Genomic DNA, 24,171 nt, shown 5'->3' with positions numbered 1-24,171 from the left:
ACAAACAAGTGGAGCACATTGAGAGCTCCAAATTAACTTTCAAAAGCCCACCCCAGCTTTTTACACCCTAAGATCATTGGCAACATTTTGCACAAGGAAAGAAAAACACAAGATAAATAAAAAATTACATAAAACCAAAGGATATTGTTCTGATTCTATATTCAACCATACATAGAAATATATAATGCATATATATTTACATATATTATATATATTCATATTAGATTATTCTTTGAGGTCACACCTCATTGTATGGACCACACACCTCATTGTTTGCTCCACCTCATTGTTTGCTTCTCCATTCAAAACCAAAAACCTATATGTATATATGTATACTTTGTAGTATATGAATTCACCTCAGAGATAAATACATACATATGTGTTCCACTTTAGCTCAAGAACAATAAAACCATCCTCTATATATATCCAAGGTATGTATGTTCTCTGAGGTGAATTCATATACTACAAAGTATACATATATACATATAGGTTTTTGGTTTTGAATGGAGAAGCAAACAATGAGGTGGAGCAAACAATGAGGTGTGTGGTCCATNTATATATATATATATATATATATATATATATATATATATATATATATATATATATATATATATATATATAACTAAATAGGTAAGGAAAATTAAAAAAAATCCATTTTACAGTATTTTCATGCACAACAACATGCATAATATCTGTCTACATGTACACTTTCCTATCTAAGTAGCTAGAAGAGGGTCCACTAGTTGTTTTCATTCACAAATAGATTGCGAAATGCCGCAATCTAGTAATCAAGTCACTTGAAGGGTTGAAAGAGACTACGTAGTCTCGGGTACGACGCATTAATACGCCGATCAGAGTCGCAAAAGCTTTATCGCATCGCTGTTGTGTACAGTTCAGAGTTCTATCAGCAACTCACTGAGACTGACATGCAGTTTCAGCTTTTACTACCTACGAAAAATCGAAAGATATCCTAAAGCAAGGATGATTTTGTTGTCAAATTTGAATGGTGATTAATTTGAGTACTCTCTTCAGAAGTCGAGGGACGAGTGAGTGATGGCTTCGCCGATGATCCAGAGCTACGAGAAGCACATGGCAATGGATGTGGAAGCTGTGCTTCACATGAAAGAAGGCCTAGGAGAGACTAGTTATGCCCAAAACTCCTCTCTTCAGGTAATTAAAGAAGCCTCGTCACTTATCACTTAATACTACTAGTATTAATTTGCTGGCTTAAAAGGACCAGCATCCTGCCTCATGATTGATGCTAGATTGGGCCGAGTCACAATCGAATCCTGTGAGCGCTGTGTGGCCGTTCACTTGGCCAGATTGGGCCAAGTGAATTGGTTGGCCCCCCTTTCTAATAGCTCGAGTATTTGAAATTGTGGTCAACACCGACGATTCAACAGTATTGATTCATTTTTCGCCCTTTTTTGCAGAAGAAAAGCATGGAGGCATTAAAGAAAATCATAATGGACTCAGCGCTAGATGTCTACATTACTCAGAGCCCCGAAAGCTTCACAATCACCGATCTCGGCTGCTCCTCGGGGCCTAATGCATTGTTCATAGTAGGAGATATCATCAAAACAATTGCAGGGATTTGCAAAATGTTATCCAAGCCAACTCCGGAGTTCTCAGTGCACCTCAATGATCTCCCAACAAATGACTTCAATGCCATCTTTGTGAGCTTCCCGCAATTCGTCGAGGACCTTAAAATCGGTGCAGAAGAATCTGACCGTCCATCGGTATATCTAGCCGGCCTTCCTGGCTCATTTTACGGGCGGCTTTTCCCGCGAAAGTCCCTACATTTTGTGTGCTCTTCCTCTAGCTTGCATTGGCTCTCTGAGGTATATAAGCTTTAACTTGAAATTTTTCCTTTGTGTCCTTGGTGTTACTAAACATACACTTGCAGGTTCCTTTAGGGCTTTTTGATGATCGCGGCGAGCCGATAAACAAAGGGAAGATGTATATATCTCACACGAGCCCTCCGATGGTGGCGACAGCCTACTTTGCGCAATTTCAGAAGGATTTCAGCCTCTTCCTCAGATCAAGATCAGCAGAAGTCGTCTCCGGCGGGCGGATGGTTTTAGCCATGCTAGGAAGGCAGACTCAAGACCATGCAGATAAGAGAACAAGCTTCTTGTGGGAACTTCTGGCTCAGTCATTTGCTATAATGGTGTCACAAGTGAGTAAAGAAAAAATAAAAATAAAAACGTACAGAACTTACCTAAACTAGGAATCATTTTGAATCAGCTACTCAACCTTTTAAAATTTTGATTTTACTACTCAGTTTTTCAACAATGGTACTTCGACTTCAAATTGTAACCTAAATGCGGGAATTGTTTGAAATATACTAACTAAATCTATAAAGATAAACGTCGCATTTGAAGTACTGTTGAACGGCTCAAATCATAGAAATTGACGAATAGGGTGAATCCACTTTCGACTTCCTATCGCTATTCTTAAATGTTAAAAGCTTCGCAAGGTCGCGTATAAGACAAAGGGCCGATTGAACTATTTAATAAAGTTTATGGGGGCCAATTCGCCGAATCTCTAAAGCTCAAGTCGTTGTTTTATGCACATTGATCCCCAAACAACATTTAAGATAGTGATGATCTTATTGATATGCATATATTGGTTGGTGCAGGAAATAGTCAAGCAGGAGAAGGTGGACGCATACAATGTTCCGTTCTACGCTCCGTCGATGGCGGAAATCGACGACGAAGTAAGCAGAGAAGGATCTTTCACCATTGATCAGATACAAACATTTGAGGTGGACATCAGCAGTGGAGATGCTGAGCAAGATGGAAGGATCATCTCAATGGCAATTAGAGCTATCCAGGAGTCGATGATTCGCCACCACTTCGGAGGGGAGATTATTGACACCCTGTTCCAGATTTACACTGAACTGCTCACTGAATCAATGGGGACAGAAGCTGCAAAGAGTGTTCAGATATGTGTTGTCTTGAAAAGAAGGTAGTTATATGCTGCAATACCAGTCTGCAAATGTCATCATAAAATTGTAGTATCCTGCTATACTTCAAATGAAGGGAAAACTCCCCATACCCCCGCCGTTCTTTGCCCCTTTTTCACTTTAGTATCTTATAGTTTTAACTGTATAACTTAAGTACCCTGTGGTTTCTGTTTTCGTTTTTCCATTACACCCCTCATTATCTTCTCCGTTGAAGCTGTCATGTTCCACGCATGTGTGTCGTAGATCGTCGCTTTTTCACTATTGGAGACTCCAAGAACGACGAGGAATATGCCACAAGGAGTCTCATGCCTTTCTTATCAACCTCTGTGGTGCATTTTCCGACACGCGTGCACGGCACATGATGATTTTGAGGGAAAAGATTTACAGGGTACGGTTCAAATTACATAGCTACTAAAATGAAAAGGCGGTAAATGAAAAATTGGGGTATCTGAAGTTTTTTCCGTAAAATGAATGCGAGGTTTGCAGCATAGCAGTACAGCATTCATAGAAAGATTTTCAAGAACAAAAACAGGTGTAGTGCAAGATGATTCCTAACACACAATTCAGTTGTAGATTGATTGAATTATTTGGCCATGATTTTGGAATGCCAAAAAGTAACCAAACTATTTTGACTTCTGCAGAAACCTAGGATTTCGAATTCGACCTGACATCAAATAGGATGAAGAGGACTAGGATCCTCGTTCGACACGAATATGTTGTATGGTTTAGACGTAGATTTGGACTTCCATGGTTATAAAAACCGAGACCGAAGGCAAGGCATCTTCTCAACACAATTCAATCCTCTTAGCACTAGTTTTCAAAACAGTCATTTTGATAGGGAAATCTGTAGGAGTAGCGTAAATGTAGCCTTCGGACATGCACTGCATCAGCATGCACTCTATGATATCCTGTGCCCCGGCACTTATATCCTCGATGCGAGCTATCCCTATGCCGGAGAGACTATTGCAGCCACCATTCAGATTTCTTTGAGATTTGTGTATATCATGTAATGGACGGTGGATTCCATAACCACATCGTGGTAACATCCCTACCAACCCCCTACACATATTAGGCTCTTGACGCCCTCCGAATAACTAAACCGCGCCCCCCCNCTCTCTCTCTTTCTCTCTCTCTCTAATATCGTTTTGTCGTCTTGTCCTATCAATCCAATTATGAACAACACAAAATGAATTCCAAAGAGGAATAATAACAAACATCTTACGGACAACATCAAAAGCAAATGGAGACTCAGAAAACAAAAATTTAAAGTTTACCCAAAAGTGGAGATCTCCTCCTATCCGACTTTAGTCCTCTCCCTATCGAACTAGGGTTGTGTTGCGGCAGTGGTGGTGAGCCGGGTCCGCCGCCTTGGTCTGAAAGAGACATCATTAGACAATCTCCTAAACATAGGCGACGGAGGTAAGGTGGACAGCACGAATTTCAACATAACAGTTAATGCCGGATAAAACTGTCTCACATTGGAGACCGTCACCGCCGATTTGTTTTTGTTTTTTTAAATAGAAATAGTCACTCTAAAGTTTAAAAAGAAATTATTCAGAATCTTTTGACCAAAGGCGCCAAAATAGCAATAGCAAATACTTCCAAACCTTTTGGACTATTACATGCCCCTCGAAATAAGCCGAAAAATATCGAAGTTTTAAGTGATTATCTACAAAAGCGTTGCTAAAGTTATTTAAAATATCAAGTTATATAAACGTTTACATCAAAATAAAAGAGATGTTCTTCATTTCTAAAGATATGGAAATTTGCAATGGCAAAATAATTTATTCAGCATATATAATTATAACTATACTCCTTTGAGCATTATTACTGCCGTTTTACCAGCTTGTTTAAGTTGCTTTGGCGAAGTTCCGCGGTCAAATTCAACAAACATTTAAAATTCTGAATCAATTTAAAACCAGCGAATTAATAGAGAATGAAAATTGATAGATAACTTTTTTATGCAGTGATAATTTATTCACTGGGTAAATCTCAAGGCCAAAAACATACACGCTTAACCGAAACAACACAAAACAACGAAAGGTTTAAGAGTTCTTTTTATGGCTACAAATGCAAAGGCATATACATTCAATAAACACTAAGATTCAATAAACACCAAATCTCAAAACATGAAGCTTTTGTAATTGTTGGAAGGGCTTATTGAGAGAAATAAAAAAATAAAAAGAAAAACTTACAATGATTGTTTATTCGAATCATTGAATCTACAAAGCTGTAAACTCACAATCACAACAAATTAGTACTCATAACAATGTGTTGTTTGTAAAATGCATAATGAGAAGCAGCAAAGAGAATTGCTTTTGGCACTGATTCGAAGATTAAAGTTAAAGATCACCTCCTCGCAATTTAGATGCCGGTTTCAACAGTGTAACATCTAAAGAATGATTCTTCAAACATGAAGGAAATTATTACTACATATATTTGTGGTTCATATATTTTCATTACAAGCATGGGCCTTAAATACAGCATAACACAGTTGTGTTTCTCTTATGTCCTCATTATCTCATTCGATGTATTACTCTCTACAGTATCAAACTATAAAGATGAAAGAAAAGAAGAGAGGAAAAAGCCCCAGAACCAACTAAAACTCAGCCAATTTGTATAATTCATCACCTGAACTTCAAACAAATGCAATCTACCACCTAAAAAAATGATTCTCTTGCAAAACACTACAAAGCTCCCGACTCCGTCGAACTGATAATTTCGCTCAAAATTCTGAGTCGCACACAATCACATAACCAGGAGAGATTTGATCAAATTAACAGAAATGAGGGTTTTGTTGTGGATTTCGAAGGAATTATTGTTCAGGTAGCAAAGTTCAACATTTGAAAATTCAGGTGGTGAATTATAAATTGGGCAAAGTTCACAGGTGATTTTTGGGACTCTCTCTTTCCCTCAAAAGAAGAGACATCTCGATCATACATTTTATATAGACACAAGTGATTCTCCCCGAATCACTATCATTATACATATACTTTAAAACCTATACACACATTATAAAATGTAGTTACATTACCAACCAAGCACGGAGGGCAATAGAGATCATGCAAACCAATTCTTCAGAAGCAAAATTTCTTCTTCTGCAAGAAAAAATAAGCATGTGAGACCTTCTAAAATTAGTTACTAAAAAAAGGAAAACAAAATAAAGAAGATTGCACATTCACATAAATTTTCTTTACTGGGCTCCGAAATAAAAGCTTCGGTAAGTGAAAGTAAAGGAAGCCGATAAATATACCCGGAACTTTGCCTCCTTTTGCCAATCAATGTACGCAAGTAGTTCCTCTTGCCTCATCAGAGCTTCATGCAGGGCCTGTGCTCATAAGCAGCACAACAGTAAAAACTTTATTAGCATGAAACTATATGCACGCACACACCATATAATCATCAAGTAGAATGTTATCATAATAGCAGGACAATTCTATATCAAAAGTTTAAAATATTTTAGCCTGAAGCAACCGGCTAAACATTAATCAAGAGAGTTTTTCATTTGTTCTAGTGGTAAAAACAGCAGATTAACTGGCGGTCCTCTTGTGCATGGTGGAACATCTCCAACACTTCAATTTTATTTATTGCAGATTAGAAGCTCTGGATGAAATGAGAGCATGATCATCAAACTAGATTAACTAACAGTCCTCTCGTCCCAGATATATATGGCTAAGTATGAGAAATAGCAGAGCAAATCTCAGTCTATGAAATTATGAGGGGTACATAGCGCCAGAGGTCGCCACCCGTTTGTAGGAGATTTCAGTTCTATCTCCAGCAAATCTCAGTCTATGAAATTATAAGGAGTACATAGCGCCAGAGGTCCCCACCCATTTGTAGGAGATTTCAGTTCGATCTCAATCTCAATTGCTACAATCGAGCCCCTAACCTTGCATTATGGTTGCAACTTCATTAAATTCTTTCGATTGAATTGGCCAAGGTACCCACCTAATCGCTATATGAGAAGTTCAAAGTCACATATGTGGCAGTAAATTAATGATAAGAAATTTTTAACAGATTTGATGAAAGAACTTAACCAAAAGGGTATGGCCACACCAAATGGAAAGATTAGGACCCGAAAAACTTAAAAGCTAAATTACACACACAAAAAAAAAAAACTACACTTTACATGGTGTCTCAATTACCACCTTAAATTACCACCCTGCACTTATCCACATTCTCAAATACCCACCTGTTGTTAGGTTTCCTCTCTCCCTCCCCCTTGCATTTCAAATAACCCCCCTGCAATTTGCCACATTCTTAAATACCATCTCTCTCTCTACCCCCCGCACTTGGCCACATTCTTAAATACCCCCTATTGTTAGGTACTCTCTTTCTCGAGGTGGGTGGGGGGTTGGAAGGAGAAGAAGAGAAGTTGTAAACCATCATGGCCACTTTATTCACAGCCTTTCCTTGTCCAACTCATCTACAAAAGTAACAATGACAATAGAGGGATCGACCTCACGCATGAAAGTGACGGTCATGAAGGATGAACATATCATTGCCCTCGACAATAATGACTATCGAGAAAGACGAGGGGTTCTATATGGTTGGCAAAAATACCAGCAATGAATTAGGTTTCAATGGAGACAATGGGTGAGCCATTGAAAGCATCGGTGGCCTTTGCAGCAACAACAACAATGGAGAGACTATGGATGGAGCGACTATAGGAAGGCCGCCAATAAGGCAGATAGACCTAGAATGTGAATGCATCCATAGTAATTTACTACTATTCATCTTCTCGTCTTTTTCGTTCCTTTTTCTTCTACTTTTCTTTCTACTTTTTTGTTCTTTCGTTACTTCTTTCATTTTCTTCTTATTTCTTCAACTACTGCCACAGAGAGAGAGAGAGAGAGAGAGAGAGAGAGCTTCTTCAACTGCTGCCAGAAAGAGTTAAATTTAACAGAAAAAACTAATGGCAAGAGGTGTCAATTGAAGTTAAAAAATAATAATAATAAAAATTAAAAAAATGCAAAAGGGCAGTTGAGACTTGTAAACTGCAGGGAGGGTTTATTGTGATTTACCCAAACTTAAATTACACTAGAAACCACAGACCTCAGTGCAACTTACCAACTGAAGATATACCAAAGAATGAAGTACATTGAGGTGCTGAATCGAGACTGAATCACAGAGTACTCTTACCTTCTTCGTAGAAATAAGCTCAGCTTCTAATGCATCAACACGGCGGACAGAAGCCTCGAGCAACTCTTCTTTTTCAGAAGGCATCTCAGAAGGTTTAGACTCAAGCATGTTAACCTTTTCTTCCAGCTCTCCAAGCCTTCTAAGAACTGATGAGAGGAGGTCTTTCTCTGTATATCCAGGAGAAGGTGATGGAGGACGGAACTCCTCCTTAGGCTGAGATTCTTGAGGAAATTCCCCATAGAGAGAATCACTCTCAAAATGTTCGTCCGTTAGTCTCTTAGTCACTTTATTGGTAACAGAACGAAGCACCGTCACAAGGCTCATGATAAATATGGTAATGGCCGTAAAAATTCGAACTCGAACCCCTTCGGGATACTTAGCTAGATTGAATAAAGCAACTGCACCTGGATAAAGGATTATAGCATGTTTAGAGGCAAAAATCCAACATGGGAGAGAGAGAGAGAGAGAGAGAGAGAGAGAGCAATATGTTTCATCAGAAAAATAAACAGCCATGATGCATACTGACCAATGCATACATGCAAAACATAATAGAATACATACAATCATATGCTAACTGCTCCTAAAGTTGAGCACTATTCAATCTATAAACCAAATAATCAAACAAAACAAGTTATTTTGGTTTATTCGGTTGAGTTAGTGAAATAATTCAGCTCGGTTTAGTAAAATTGAGAACCAAGAAAACAAATAAACCGAAATTTTAAGTTTGAAACATGTTAGCCTATAGATGATGACCGAATAATTGGAGCATTATAATAGGCCACATAATTTTCTATTCAAACCGAATAAACCAACCGAACTAAACCAAATTATTACGGTTCTGTTCAGTCCGGTTCATCCTTCTAATTAGTTTAGTTTGATTTGGAGAGAAAAAAAACCCTCTAAATCCGAATGAACCGACTTATGCTCACCCCTTACGTTCCCTTACATATAATGTAAGGGACGGTTAAGACAATGTCCATGCGTCACATAAGTTCTTTCACTTATCAGTGTATACTTCATACAAACTATAAAAGGTACAATAGCTCGAATTGCATGTCAAAATGCACGTCGAATATCATCTGGGCACTTTCTAGTTTCCATGGAGTTAGTAAGACAGGCAATTGAACCAAGCTGCGCAAACTCGGTTCCTTTCTAGGTTCTTATTTAGGCGTGAAAAGGATTAGATAAGCAAGATCTCGTCTTTCCAATTGCCTGGCTATAGGGATTCTTCCATCATACTTTCCCCATGTTTAAAAACTCCGGAAAGTTAGATACTTCAAAAGGGCCTGTAAGGATCTGATAGATACACCTAATGACATCAATGCTCATATTACCCTCAAATAGCTGGCAGATCATTCTAGGGTATGGGCAGTGTTGAACATAAAATATATAAAACACCATTCTCTGATAGTTAAAGCTTTTAGAGAAAAAATAGTTGTATAACATTCTTTAACAGTGTATCAAAGCAAGAGGTCCTGAGTTCGAATTCTGCCAGGCTCTCCTATTTAATTAAGTCCACACCTTGGGCTTATTAAAATGTCTCGAATCCAGATGTGAGAGGAAGTGTTGACATAAAATATATAAAACACCGTTCTCTGATAGCTTAATCTTTTGAAGAAAACAATTGTTTAACATCCTTTAACAGACAGATTTGGATTTTTGAATTTATTCTCTGAAAGCTGTTAGGCTATTCTCTTCTCCCTTTCACAAAATTTACTTTTATCTCTTCCAATCTTATACACCTCTTCTCGCTCATTGGATCCTATTGCTGCCCCTTCCCCCGTTCTTACCTTTGAAGCTGCTGCTACCACTACAATTCTCCTGTCTTCAATGTTGTTGCCCTTTATAACTTAGACTAGAGTTGTCACATTTCTCTAATCAATTTTTGCCAAACCTTTCCTTTCAATTATTGTGGCTGATATCTCCAACCATGATGACGGAATTGGAGATTTTGCTTCTTATTAGGGTTTAAAAAGTAAAAACACTTAAATGGAACGCTAACAAGCGAGCTAACAAAGTAGAGAAGATGAAAGGAGCACAAGCTTCATAGTTATATGCACTATTGCTTAAGGAATGGACGCAAAGTACTAATTCAGGATTACCCTCATTTACTTTTCCTTGACGTGCCTCAGGACTTTGAGGTGCCTCAGAATTTTGAATGGTAATATTAACCAAAAAGGCACAAGAAAAATCTAGTTGATTCTACAAGCCTGTGAACAACAAGTTTGATCTTGCCTGCAATTAAAAATCTATTTTGTATAATATATATATATACACACACACACAGGGATATCAGAAAAGTAGCTTAGGTACAATTTAACTGCATTTAAATGACAATATGAATAGTGAATACTAGCACTCACCCTATTCGACTACATAATCATATTCGGTAACACCAGGAAAACTGAAACTTCCTGGCTTATGTGGTAGTTTCACAGAAATTAAACACTCAAATTGGAAATGGAGCTTCTATAACTTGAATCTAAACTAATTCCCTTGGTCCTGTAAAAATACCATAATCTACCGGCAATTGGCAAATGTGCGATATATTTCTGGAATCAGTAAGAGAACTCAACATTAGTGTATCCATTACTATGAAAGCACGTGGCTGAAGATGAGGTTTTCAAAAGTGGAAGAAACTTTTCCAAATGAAAGAGTAAGATAAATGTCAGTCAGAAGAAACCTTTTGACGTAGAGCATTTTGGACTAGCACCTTCACTGCTCCACCCTTCATCTATGACCTTGTCAATTACAGGAACAGATTCTTCTAATATTGCAGAGGAACTAGCTCTGCAAACAGCACCCATCAGTTTTGCCTGCATAGTAATTCAAGCAACTCATCTGGATAAGTTGAAATTCATCTACTCCAAGGGTTCTTAGCTTAAAAAATGTATAGTCACACAAATCAATTCATAATGTCTTTAATGAAAAACATTAACTATGAAAAACAATAGAGTAAAAGACTAAGCAAGATGATAAGGAAAATGAACACCAAGAAATGGCACCAATAAACAAAAAAAAAAAGACCCAAAGTTAGGCCGCAAAATAAAGCATAACCTATGTTACACGGATAAGGGACACAACACGACTCGGACAGAGCTACTCAACAACTTTGAAAAAATTAGAACATTGACATGGCAGGGACAGAATTAATAAAATATTAATTTTACTATAGTAATATGTATATTATTTATATTAATATTTTAAAGATAATAAATAGACTTTAACCAAATAAAAAACTTTTTTTGCAAAACCGATTTGGTTTGGGTTCAAAGATTCTAGAATAAAGAATTTCCTGTTTGGCTACAATTTTTAATTATTCAAACAACTGGTTAAACTGTATCAGACTGGTTTGATTTTTTAATATCTTTTCTGGTTCACCTGTCTTTCAATTTTTCAGTCCAAAGAGCTAAGTGACTTTGACCCGAGCTTCTGTATCGCCTCGGTCTCCCTCCCTCCCTCCCTCTCTCTCTCTGAAATCATCATCATTGCTGGCACCACACGAGTCCCCGCTGCATCTTTATTTTTTAAAATTTATCGGGACGTGCAGCAGAAGCGCATCGGCTGCGCATCCTACATCCAATGTACATCAGACTTGGACAGGCGTGTGACATAGAACATAACATAAATTATTGCAACCACTTACTTTGCAGAAAATATTTTGACAATTCAGCCATCTAGGCATTTTATACCCTATTTAAGTGGATTTGTGAAAGATCCAGATTATACAGCAGTAAATCTATAAAGGCAGGCAATATAAAAGATACAGATCTTGCACTGGATTTGGTACTCTTCATCAAGGTTTAAAGTGCTGTGGCACGGGAGCGTGCCGCTCTTTCTCTGGCACGGTACGGCACGGGCACGCTTCCGTGCCGACACGTGGTACATGCGCGTGCCGATGGATACGCATGACCTCCTACTGGCACGCTTTGGCACGGACTTATTTAAGTTTTTTTTGTTCCAATAAGTTTTTATAATGTTATTTTAAAAGATTTAGACAAATAATTATTAATATTTGCTATGTATAGCTTACTATATTCATCAATTAACATACATGTAATCATTTTGTATATAAAGTACAACTATACCTGATGTAGAATAGAAATTAAAATTCTTTTATTTTTATTTGAAAAGTACAACTATTCTTTTGTTTCTATATATTGATTCGATTATGAAGTATATAATGACTAGAACAACCAGAATAATACCACAATTACATTTTTTTTTTTTCTTTAAAAAAATATATGATCAAAATTTGTTTAGAAAATCAATTTTTGTTTCCCTGATTCACCAAAAGTTTCACGGTGCCCGAGCCCTCCGCTTCCACCACAGACATCCGAGGGGGGTGCGGGGGGCGAAGCCTTTACCCCCGGCGGTATGGATCAGATAATAAGAAGTTAAATTATAAGTTTTTAATTTAATAAAGAAAAGGCCAAAAAAAAGCCAAAAGGAAGAAAAAAAAAAGAGTTGACAAAAAGCAATCACGATGTCAAAAAAATAAGAGAAAATGAAAAAAATACAATATAGATGGCCTGGGGGGGGGGGGGGTCTGTATCCCAAAGAACAAAAAAAAAAAAGCCAAACAGCCAAAAAAATTAAAAAAAACCGGCGGCACGCCGGTACGTGCCGGCGGCACGTTGGTGCGTGCCGCTTTGTCTCGTGGGGCACGCAACAACATGCCGCGAGACGCAGGGGGGGTGCCATACCCCCCCTGTACCGTGCTCCCTTCTTGGGGGCACGGTACGGCACGCCCCGTGCCGTACGGCACGGGGCGTACGGCACGGGGCGGCACTTAAAACCTTGCACTTCATTCACTTTCCAAAGCAACTAGACTTAGCATTACAATTATAGGGCGATATTTACAATATAGAAGATACAAAAATAGAGAGATATTAGCATGGGATTTGGTGTTCCTCAGCAAGTTCCAAAACACTAGTCTGCAAAAGTAGAGGAACATTTACTTGTGGTCCATGCTGGCCAATATCATGCAAGCAAATAACTGCATTTGTATAGTGCTAGCATCCTGAAAGATTAATCAGTGCTTTGATGATAGAGAGGCTTCTACCTATTATGGTACCAAATCTGGTAGCTGAACAGTGAGAAAGTAAAAGAAGATAACAGATATAGAAGGCAGAGAAAATCAAGAACCAAATTAGCCATCAAAATTAAACTTGCCGAATACTATCTCTGTGAATAAACAAGAGATCACTTCCTTTTTATAGATTTATTGATACCAAGTTAGAATGGCATTACCTCTTCATGGACTGGGGTCAACTGAGGGTTTAAATTGCAAGGCCTCACTGCTACTGGTGAGATAACTTCTTCAGCTTCTGACCCAGAATCAGCAGAGGTATCACTTCCTTTTATCTGGTCCAACAAGAGAGAAAGAATCAACTTTAAATACAAAATTGAAAAATGTTATGTCTAAGAAGTAAAAAGACTGGAACTTTACAGTGGGATACTGCGGCTTAGCATAAGCGATGATCTTCCCCTCACTATTGGAAATGGTAACAATTTGCCTTGCGTAGTTTGCTTCACCGTTGAGGACCATCTGTTTAATAGAAAAAATATCAAGCTGCATGGCAAGGATATAAAAAATGTCTACAGCTAGATCAATGGGTAGACAGAGAGAAACCTTCAGTATGTTAGGATCCTTCCATGGACCACGATCAGATTTAAGGCAGCCTCCATATTCAGTGCATGTACAAGAACCACCAAGAAAATCAGGCAATTCGCTGCATTCCAAAAGTACCACAAAATATCAGGACAAAATCTTTGAGCAAAACAATAAATGAACAAATAGAAGAGCTCAGACCTTGAATCGATTATTTCAAGCAGCTTACTTTGGAACTTGGCACCAAGAACCTGGAAGAAATAATTAAAAAAAAAAGGTCCTTTTATCCCGGAAAGCTAACTTCTAAGATCAAAAGAAAAGGAATGAAGCACAGTTGGTTACCTGAATCTTCGAAGCAGTTTTGGGATCAAGAAAAGATTTCACTGTGTTCCATAACATCTTGAAACCTGGACCAGCATTAACAACGTACATTCTGTGCAATGTCTGCAGCAAAAAAAAACTAAGTTATATCAGTATCATCATTTGAGTGAGTTCCCTAACAACATTGTAAATTCTAACCAAAGGAATAATCATAGCAATAAACATTCTGTACAATGTCTGCAGCAAAAAAAAAAAGTTATATCAGCACCATCATTTGAGTGAGTTCCCTAACACCATTGCAAATTCTAACCAAAGGAATAATCATAGCAATAAATATTCTCAAGAAGTGTAATAATCCTGACTCGTGATGTCAAATTAAAAGCATGAAAACACAAATTATGTACCTCTGGATAATTGTCATTGTCAATCTTTTGCAACCGCATAATTAGATCCCTTGCAGGTTTACTGAAGTTCTTCATCCCCTTAAGATGAAAAGCTTATGAATATTAGTATTGTAGAACAACAGAAGAATTTTTAATGAGACAAACTGGGTGCAAGCAGTGGTTCACTACGTAGACGTACCACGCCTTGAACGTCGAGTATAGTCGTAGATGAGTCTATGTGCTTCTTTGCAGCAATCGAGCAAGCTGGAAACTTAATCTGGAAGCACCTCTCGAACTCCTTGACATGATATTTTACATATCGATCTATGGTTGTTACTTGCATTAGCTTGTTGGGGTCTATCTTTCCCAACCTTTCTATATAAACCGGCCTCCCCTCCTTATCCACACCATGATAACCTTGTGGATAGTACTGCAGAACTTCTTCTTGCTCTGTATACTCGAAGTCCTGATAAAGACATCAAGCAGATGTACGTTGACAGAATCCCCAAAGTAAATCCTATTAAGCGACTAATATCTTTGCATCGCTAACAACAAAGGATTTTCTATAGTAGAATAAATAACAAATTCATCTCTCCCAATTAGCACTTGCAATCTGAGAGGTTTAGTCAACAAGGGAAACCTCGGAGATTAATTGTACCAAGGATATACTTGAAATCAAAACTTCAAAAAATTTATTCAACTAAAGAATTGAATGCCAATGAATCTGTACCAGTCAAGATGGAAATAGTATGTCAATACAAATATAAGTATCTAGAAGACACAGTTGGAAGACCAACTTAAATCTATTCTTTGTTATTAATACATACTAAAGACCATGCCAACTGCCAATATGCTAATGTAGAAATATAGTATTGATAGAAACTAGCAAACAGGTTGATCTTCAATCCATGTTCTTGCACCTGTTACCTCCTTTCAATACTCACCCACGAACCCTATATGCGTGTAGTCATAACTCGTCCACAAAATTACCACCCCTGAGTAGCATGAGCTATTCACAGATCGACCCAGTGAACTAGCTGGTTTACAATTAACATACACATAGGGATGTAATGTGGGCCGTGCCGGGCACGGCCCACATTTTCCGGGCCGAAACGGGCTGGAGGGCAGCCCGGCACGGCCCGGCCCCAAAATCGGGCCGTGCCGTGCCGGGCCAAAGTCATTGGAACCCGGCCCAACACGGCCCCCGGCCGACTACACGGCCGTGCCGGCGCAGGCCGGGCCGGGCTCGGGCCCCTTTTTTTATTTTATTAATTTTATTTAAAAATATTTAAATATTTAAAAAATAAAAATAAAATATTAATTTTTTAAAAATAATATAGCAGTAAAAAAATTAAAATTTAAAATATAGTTATAAAAATATTAAAATTTTAAATTATTTTAAATTAAAATTTTTGGACCAAAATACCCTCCAACAGTCAAATTTTTGACTGTTGGAAGGGCATTTAAGTCCAAGCCCAACTCCCAAAGCCACTTGACTGTTGGAGTCCCAAAGAAACAGATCAACTCCAAAGTATTGGGAGTTGGGTGGTGCAGGTCTTGGGAGTTGGTTGTACCCACTCCCAAGTCCCTGCCTGGGCCCGGCTCGGGAGGGCCTGGCCACACGGCCGGCCGTGCCGTGCTCCGGCCGGCCTGGGTACTCTCTAGGCCCGCACGGCCCAGGTCTATGTCGGCGCGGCCCGTGCCGTGCGGGCCGGCCGGGGAGCAAGGCCCAGCACGGCCCGATTTAACCGGCCGGCCGGGCGGGCCGGGCCGGGGCCGCACTCCTACAGTACTCGTGCCGTGCCTGGCCCGGCCCACTCTCGTGCCGGGCCGGGCGGGCCGCGGGCCGCCCGGCCCGTTTGACACCCCTACATACACAGCATTTACCAATCAAAGTAGGAGATGCACTCACAGGTAAAAAAAAAAATTTTACCTTTGCCACAAACAACATGTACTACAGACCAAACCAGAGGTATGGGGTTTGCACCTTTCCATAGTTGTGTTGGGCGTATCCATACAGGTAGTTGGCATCTCTTTTTTTTCTCCTTATTTAGTTATAACTATTTAGCAGATCGGTTATATGTTTTATGACGATAAATGGAATATTTATGCAGAGGACTGGCATCTTCCTGCAGATAATTTTAAATGTCAAGTATTACTCCCACAGAAAAAGTTAATACTCACCATCAAAAGAAAAATTAATACTTCCGATTTAAAATTTAAGTCTTTTATTACTGTTTTTGGTGAGATTTTTATTTTCAACCGTTCATTTTGAGGCTACTCGTTCACTCGGCAAACGAAATCAAAAATTATGAAATTTGGTTTCTAGATAGTTCTAACATTGTAGATCATGTCTAACATAGCCAATCGCTGAATCGGATGTCCCATCGTCGAAAACAACTTCAAAGCACAGAGATCTCTATACTTTCGAAAGCATAGTAGCCTAGCTCTATATACACATACACACACTATATTAAATGTTGTCTCTCCATGTGAGGATAGCATAAGCATTGTAGCATGTACTGTACATGTTATCTTATTTAATCTTTCGTTGCCAATAATTTCCACAAGGAGATTAATCAACTTTGTTGCACCTACCCATCTCAAAGAGACAAGGAATAGCTATTGCATTCCACAGGAATATCTTGTAATCAAGATAAGACATTGAAAAGCTGGATGTGCATAAGAAATACCTCTATAATAGTATCCGTGCCGAATTCCTTTCTCCACTGAAGCATTTCTGCCCACATATGCTTTGCCTTTCCGATATCAAATTTTCGTGCTTTCAAAAATCTAAGGTAAAGAAGAAATAATTATGTTAGCTTATGTTGTTACAAAAAACAACAGCGTGAAAAAACAAGTAAAGACTAGCTTTTGCACTTTCATTAATTATCATATTTGAATAGTTTGCGTTGTCGCACTTTTGTTAACTAACAGATTTGCAGAGTTTGATATATCTTAAAGCAAGGTAAGGTGAGTGAGCCACCAATAAAGTTAAGGGCCAAGAAATTACACAGCAAATTCAGGTTTTCCACTCACACGACCAGCCTCAGGTGGTAGAAATCATGGAACTAAAACTAATAAAATTTAAATATTCCATAGAAGAATGATTTACATTCTATAAATTGTCAAGAGCAAAGTCCAAGCTTAGATCTATAATCCTTCTCATTACAATCGAATGAGAAAGGGTGAAAATTCTTTAAGACAACTAGAGGTCATAATCCTTTATTTCAATATGTTGCTGGATTATACCAACCATCATATGACTTTTTACTATGTTCAAATCAAAACCATGAAATTTCTTCGCACCAAAATATTTTAACTAAAATGAAATGTGTAAGCAGATTACATGACAATTCAACTTCGGATCTCACTGAATGTACATCAGCCCCACAATCAGTAATCATGTGCAACAAGACCTATGTGGCAGGCAAAAAACCAAAAGCAAATAACTAAAAGTCTAGTCTAGGCAATCCTTGTTCTCTCACTTTTTCCAGAAAGCAACTTCAACAAAAGCTTTCACAAACATTACATGGAATTTCCACCTGGTAAATGCAAATAGTTTCCCATCAAGTGGTGAAAAATCCTGGCATCACTGTAGAAGAACAAAAATGCCCTATGCCAACATAATTTTCCTCATGAGCTTTCCTTGATGTGAAAGGAAGAACCTAAGCAGATTAACATGTTCGCTCATCTGACAATGGACAGTCAGAGGTTTCTCAATTTTGAACCTAACAACAAATATACCCAATTCATATGCAAAGAGAAGTTTTTAGAAAACATAAACCACAGCTACATTTAGAAGCCAGGGAATCTCAAATTAACATTAATAGCAGATACCTTAACATCATATGGTAATCATCATGCCTCGGAGGCAGCAAGTCATCTGCAATTAGTGCCTGACGAAATGCATCAACAGCCTGTAGCTCCTCAACATCCCTTATATCCTCAATCGACACTACTCTATTATCACCCTTCTTACTCTTTCTCCTCAAAGAGCGCCGGAATTTCATCGCCTTTTTCTTCAAGGAGCCCATTCTGGTCCTCTTATCATTTTCTGAGATATCATTATCCGATTTGCAGTCTTTCCTCTCATCACCACTAGATGAGATCCCCTCAAAACCTGCAGAGATATATTCTGCTATTATATTTCTTTCTACAATATTTCCTTATCACTAAAACAAGAAAAGTATAGAAAAAAATTCAATAAAGACAGTACAGATGGAAAAGATAACAGAATAGCAGGATTTAAAAGTTTAGCATGTCATTAATCATACAGGTGAACTGGTGACAGTTGCAAAACTAATATTTCATAGGTATTTATCAACACCAGTGCTCATTGCTCAATTTATCAACTGGAGAATTAGATCGAAGAGCTTGATGATAGAGAACTTCCTAACCTACATATTATTATTGAAGAGTACACAAAGATGAAATCATTTTTCCAGGCAAGGCGTGAAATATGCAAATAAGAAAGACAACAATAAGTCATCTTTAAAATAGCAATAGCATGGTATAAACATAGATCTAGATCATTCTTCAGATAATTATACAAGTATTACCCATCCATTCTCCTGCATCAGAACTGCATATGCTTCATGCACAAAGGAATCAAAAAGTGCAATAGCAAAAAATGAATCATATCTGCCCATCAAGCATTTTTGACAGAGTCAAGGATGCCAATCAGCAAGGCTAACACAAGAAAACTTTGTCATGCCAATAGGCTATGAGCTACGGTATGCAAGGACATGAAAGGGGCTTTATTATGGCCCCTTAAATGACCGTGTCAGTGTTGCTGCCCTTCATGCGGAAGATGCTATGTGCTTGTGGCAACAGTTGAACAGTGCACTCCCAAAAGGAATGAAAAAGTCTAGAAATGGATTTATAATAAACTTTCCTAATCTCTCTAGATAATAACCAAAGAAATCACATGTTATAACCTAGCAAAACTATTTTTTTACTATTACAGTAAGGCAATTTAAAAATTGCAGGGGGAAGAGGAGAGGTCTCAGGATCTCAACCAACTGACGATGAAAAGTTTCGTTTAAGAACCAAAAAATCATACAAAGGTTCACTCAATAGGTTATTCCATGCAATCCTATTACAAGTTTCGTATGGTTTTTTATCGGATCTTGAGCTATATCTCTGATATGTTTCACTAAATTATAAAATTCACTGTATAACCATTTTCTTTATGCTCTATTCCATTAAGGAAACCCCAATTTTCCCACACAATCGAGTCGATAACGCCAACATAAACTCGGCATTATGATCACAGAGAAACTATGCGACAATCTAAATATACACAGTTCAGTTCATTCAATCACAGAACAAATAGTTAACAAGAGCATAGCAGAAGAATCGCGCTATATTTTTTATATTAATTCTCAAAGCATTTATTTTTTCCTACCAAAAGTAATTAAGAATTCCACAACTTCACCATATCCATAACACAAAACACAACATCAAATCACAATCAAACATCAAAAAAGAACCAAACTAAAACCAATAAGAATTACGCAGGAAAAGAAAGCAACTCACATGGCCTAGCTAAACGATCGAGATGCCCGGACATGTCTTCTCCCAACAAACCACCGACAGATCGAAAATTCTCAAACTTTTTCACCAAACCCACCCCTGATTAAGCCTCAAAAACGCCTAACAAGCCAAATAAACCACCTCAACAGCTCAGCTCCAAAAGAATCGAAACCCTAGAACAGCAAAAAACGAAACCCTAGAGGAAACGCAGGGATGGATTGAAACCTCGCCATGGGGAGAGGAAGAGGAAGCGTCATCGGGTCGTGGGCGTAGAGGGATCGAGGAGAGGAGTCCGAGAGGGTAATGGGGAATTTCGGGGTATTTTCTCGCGATTTTTCCCGACTCTTTTCGATCCGTTTTTTCCCCCTTCGTTTCCGCTTCGATCGGTTTATTAATACACAAGAGAAAAAAAAAAAAAGAAAAAAAGAAGGATTTAAATAAATAAAATAATTAATTAATTAATTATTAAATGAATAAATAAATTAAAAATAAAAATAAATAGAAGCGACGAGTTCCGTTTCGGATTCGGAGTCGTTTTCGAGGGAAATGGGAAACCAAAGGGCTACAATAAATAATTAATAATTAATTAATAATAATAATAATAATACGGAGAAAATGACTGATACTCATCTTATTATATCATTATTATAATTTTGTCCTCATACTTTTATTAAGAATTAATTACATAATTATCTATTTATCTATATAAATTTATAAATATTTCTCTTTATCAGTCGACCAGTTAAAATTAAATATAAAATTACTCGTATAGGATAATAGAGAAAATATATAAGTATTTTCCGTAAGATCCTTACGTTGCAATTTAGTCTATATATATATATATATATATATATATATATATTTTAGTTTTTAAATATTTCACGTCTATTACATTTTCAATCATTGATATTAAAATATTATATTTTTTTTATAAGATAATTTTAACCAAATTTAAGGTAGATAAAAATGAGTAATGAAACGTGTAGGGATGAAACCGTAAAATTTGAAAACAGCAGGGACTGCCGATACATTTTTACCCAGAAATAATGGTACAACATTGTCCACTGTCCACTGTCCACTGTCCACCGCCACGTCGGATAATCGGACGGTACATGTCGTGCCACGTCAGCTTGCGTCGGGGAAGCGGAATACGCAAAGATTAGCGGGACCCACCGATGTCGTCTTGTGGCCACGTGGATGATGATAATTTATTAGGCACGCGAGGACCCCGGGGCATATTACGGTGTAACGGTTACATGTGGGATTATAATCACCATGACCTGTGGGGCCCACGAGAGTGATAGGTGTCCCCCAATGCGGGATATTTCTTTTTTTTTTTTTTTGGCCTTTTAAAAGGTTCCTTGTAATCAACTACGTACACATATATTTAATAATTTATTAAAAATAAAAAAGTATTTTAAAATATATATGGATATTAATCGGAGCAAATCAATGATATTTATTTATTGGGCCCCATATTAATAATGAAGTTTGGGACTTGGTATCTTTGCTGTTGGTGTGCGTTGTATCCCGTTGTGTTTTTCTAGACCTCGTGCATGCTTTGATCAATTCTATGTTTCAACAAATTAATACCATAATATATACTTTGTATTGTTATTGATTGAAGATATCTACCTATCTATCTATACTTCTATATGAATTTTCCACCGCTCTGCGGCTATACCTATACCTCCTTAATTTGAGGGCTATAAGATTCATTATTTTTTAATTTTATTTTTAATTTTATCTGAAATGCTTTCTCTTTTCGTAAAACGCTTCCTCTTTTCATACACGTTACTTTTTCCTCTCTATCTTATCTTCTTAATTTAAGAGCTAATTTGAGAGCTATGGACCCACTATCTTTTAATTCAGAACTTTCTCTCCTCTCTAATCTTATCTTCTTAATTTAAGAGCTAATTTGAGGCTAGGATCCACTATCTTTTAATTATGTTTTAATTTTACGTGAACGCTTCCCCTTTCAGATCTATTACTTGCCCTCTCTATCATTCGCCGCCGCCTCTGCTCTGTCGCGGACTCTTCGCCATTCGCTGCCCCAACGAGCAGGCCCTCTTGGAGATCGCTCGCAACATCTGGAGCCCTTCTTCGACCGCTCCACTCCCTCCTCGATGATCCCGATCGTTGATATTGAAAGCCGCAACATTAAAAACAACTTGATAGCACGAAAGCTCCGTACTACCAATAGCATACCAGACTAGCGCTTCTCTCTCTCTCTCTCTCTCTCTCTCTCTTCTCTCATCTCTCTCTCTCTCTCTATATATATATATATATATATATATATATAATGTGAGGCTACTATGCTATCAGAAGCACGGAGCCTTCCGTGTTCCACGCTGTTTCGATGCTGCGCACTTTCGAATCGTCGATGGCTCCCGTTAAACTTGATCTAGAGTATTGAAGTACCTAGAAAATAAATTTTATGATTTTAGATATCATTTGCCTAGTGAACGAAGGGCTCAAAATCAACGGCTGAAAATAAAAATCTTACAAAATGTAATAATATGACATTAAAATTTTAAATCAAAGATATTGATCTTGTTTATATAGTATAAAAAATTTTCTATTAAAATTTCACGATATTGAATATTTCTACACCGTTAAACTTGCAAACGGCTCACTACGGCCATTGAAATTTATGATTTGAGCCCATTTGATCACTAGGCAAATGATATCGAAAAATAATGAAATTTATTTTCTATGTACCGCCAAATACTTAGATCAATTGTTAACGGAGCGATCGACGATTCGAAAGTCGCAACATCGAAAACGAGCTGGAAGCATGTATATTATATATATATATAGAACAGAGCTACTATATCTATCGGTAGACGGAGCGCTCCTGCTACCGAAGTTGTTTTCGATGAATGGCGGCTTCCAAATCGACGATTCGGCTCCGTTAGACTTGATTCTACACTATGAAATATTTAGAAACTAAATTTCATAATCATTTTCGATATCATTTACCTATCAAACAAGTAGTCTAAAATTGAACGGGCTGAAAATAAAAATCTCATAAATGATGATAAAAGATTTAAATTCAAGATCAGATATACTGATCTTACTCTAAATAGTGAAAAGAATTTTCTATAAAATTTTCATCGCATTTGGATTGTTTTACACCGTTAAACTGACAAACACACCACATCGGCCATTAAAATTTTCAATTTTGAGATCTTTTGATCACTAGTCAAATGATATCGAAAAAATCTGAAATTTAGTTTCCAAATACTTTCAATAGTGTAGATCAAGTTTAACGGAGCTGATCGTCGATTTGGAAGCCGCATCATCGAAAACAACTTGGTAGCACGGAGCGCTCCGTGCTACCGATAGCATAGTAACCGGACTCTATATATATATATATGTGTGTGTGTGTGTATAAAACACATTGGACCATCGATTTGGATGCCCCATTTCCCAGAAACGGAGCGAATGTAAACAACCCTAGTTACTTCTTCACCATCATCTTCATAAGGGGCATGCTCTATGTAGATAGTATTATATTTACAGGTTTATTTACACTTTTCACATACTTGGTATCATCTACAAATATCCACAATTCTGCATCAGAACATAGTGACCGGTGAATCTCCAAGAACAATAGCATATAAGCCTCTTTCTCTTCCCCACCACCACCCTCACAACCACTCAATTGTTCACACCATTTGTACCAGCAATTGAATTTGGATTGAGAATACTTCAAGTGCACTTCAAATTAATAGGAGAAAAATATTTCACCAGAAAAAGAAAAGGCAATAGGAGAGAATACAAGGCAGGAATAGATTGATGTTGGACTCTATATTCATCTTCCACAAGTAGTAACAACAGCCTACCCTAATTATCTTCTAGCAATCTAATCACATTTCAGAACTGATCTATGTAAAGCTGTTGAACTGAATAATTTAACATCACTTTGGCTGCACTACAGCAAAAATCTCCACCTCCTGATAGCCCAAAGACGACTCGGTATGACACTAATAGGAAACAACAAAAATTTTAAGAATTTTAAATTCTACTATTTACAGATCTACCTGGCCGACTAGTATATTAGCTACTTGTTATGTTATTAGGTTACTGCACACAATACTCAGAAAAGTTAAATTCCTACTTACTAGTATTAGTGCACCAGTCACATATATATGATTGGGTGCGGACTAATTTGGCTACATTATGATAGTGATTATCTT

The 24,171-nt window shown here is 37.6% G+C and overlaps 2 protein-coding genes across 2 annotated transcripts; one reads left to right on the top strand and one right to left on the bottom strand.

Moving 5' to 3' along the window:
* Window positions 1,057–4,014, top strand: LOC109721933 (jasmonate O-methyltransferase-like). Its single transcript, XM_020249761.1, has 4 exons — window positions 1,057–1,173; window positions 1,437–1,844; window positions 1,910–2,182; window positions 2,645–4,014. Exons 1-4 carry the CDS (start codon window positions 1,057–1,059, stop codon window positions 2,975–2,977), a joined length of 1,131 nt encoding a protein of 376 aa, XP_020105350.1. The 3' UTR covers window positions 2,978–4,014.
* LOC109721932 (phosphatidylinositol/phosphatidylcholine transfer protein SFH8-like) lies at window positions 5,358–20,354 on the bottom strand. The gene is made up of 15 exons (XM_020249760.1): window positions 20,195–20,354; window positions 19,973–20,089; window positions 18,272–18,554; window positions 17,125–17,224; window positions 14,631–14,897; window positions 14,453–14,530; window positions 14,070–14,171; window positions 13,929–13,978; window positions 13,749–13,848; window positions 13,566–13,664; window positions 13,367–13,480; window positions 10,797–10,929; window positions 8,114–8,517; window positions 6,225–6,299; window positions 5,358–6,069 (listed from the first exon to the last, which is right to left on the bottom strand). Exons 2-15 carry the CDS (start codon window positions 20,004–20,006, stop codon window positions 6,049–6,051), a joined length of 1,860 nt encoding a protein of 619 aa, XP_020105349.1. The 5' UTR covers window positions 20,007–20,089; window positions 20,195–20,354; the 3' UTR covers window positions 5,358–6,048.

The sequence above is a fragment of the Ananas comosus genome, linkage group 16 (assembly GCF_001540865.1).
Source record: "Ananas comosus cultivar F153 linkage group 16, ASM154086v1, whole genome shotgun sequence".
In the NCBI taxonomy this organism is placed as follows: domain Eukaryota; kingdom Viridiplantae; phylum Streptophyta; class Magnoliopsida; order Poales; family Bromeliaceae; genus Ananas; species Ananas comosus.
The sequence above is the reverse complement of the archived record's forward strand: the minus strand, read 5'-3'. Positions and strand labels throughout refer to the sequence as shown.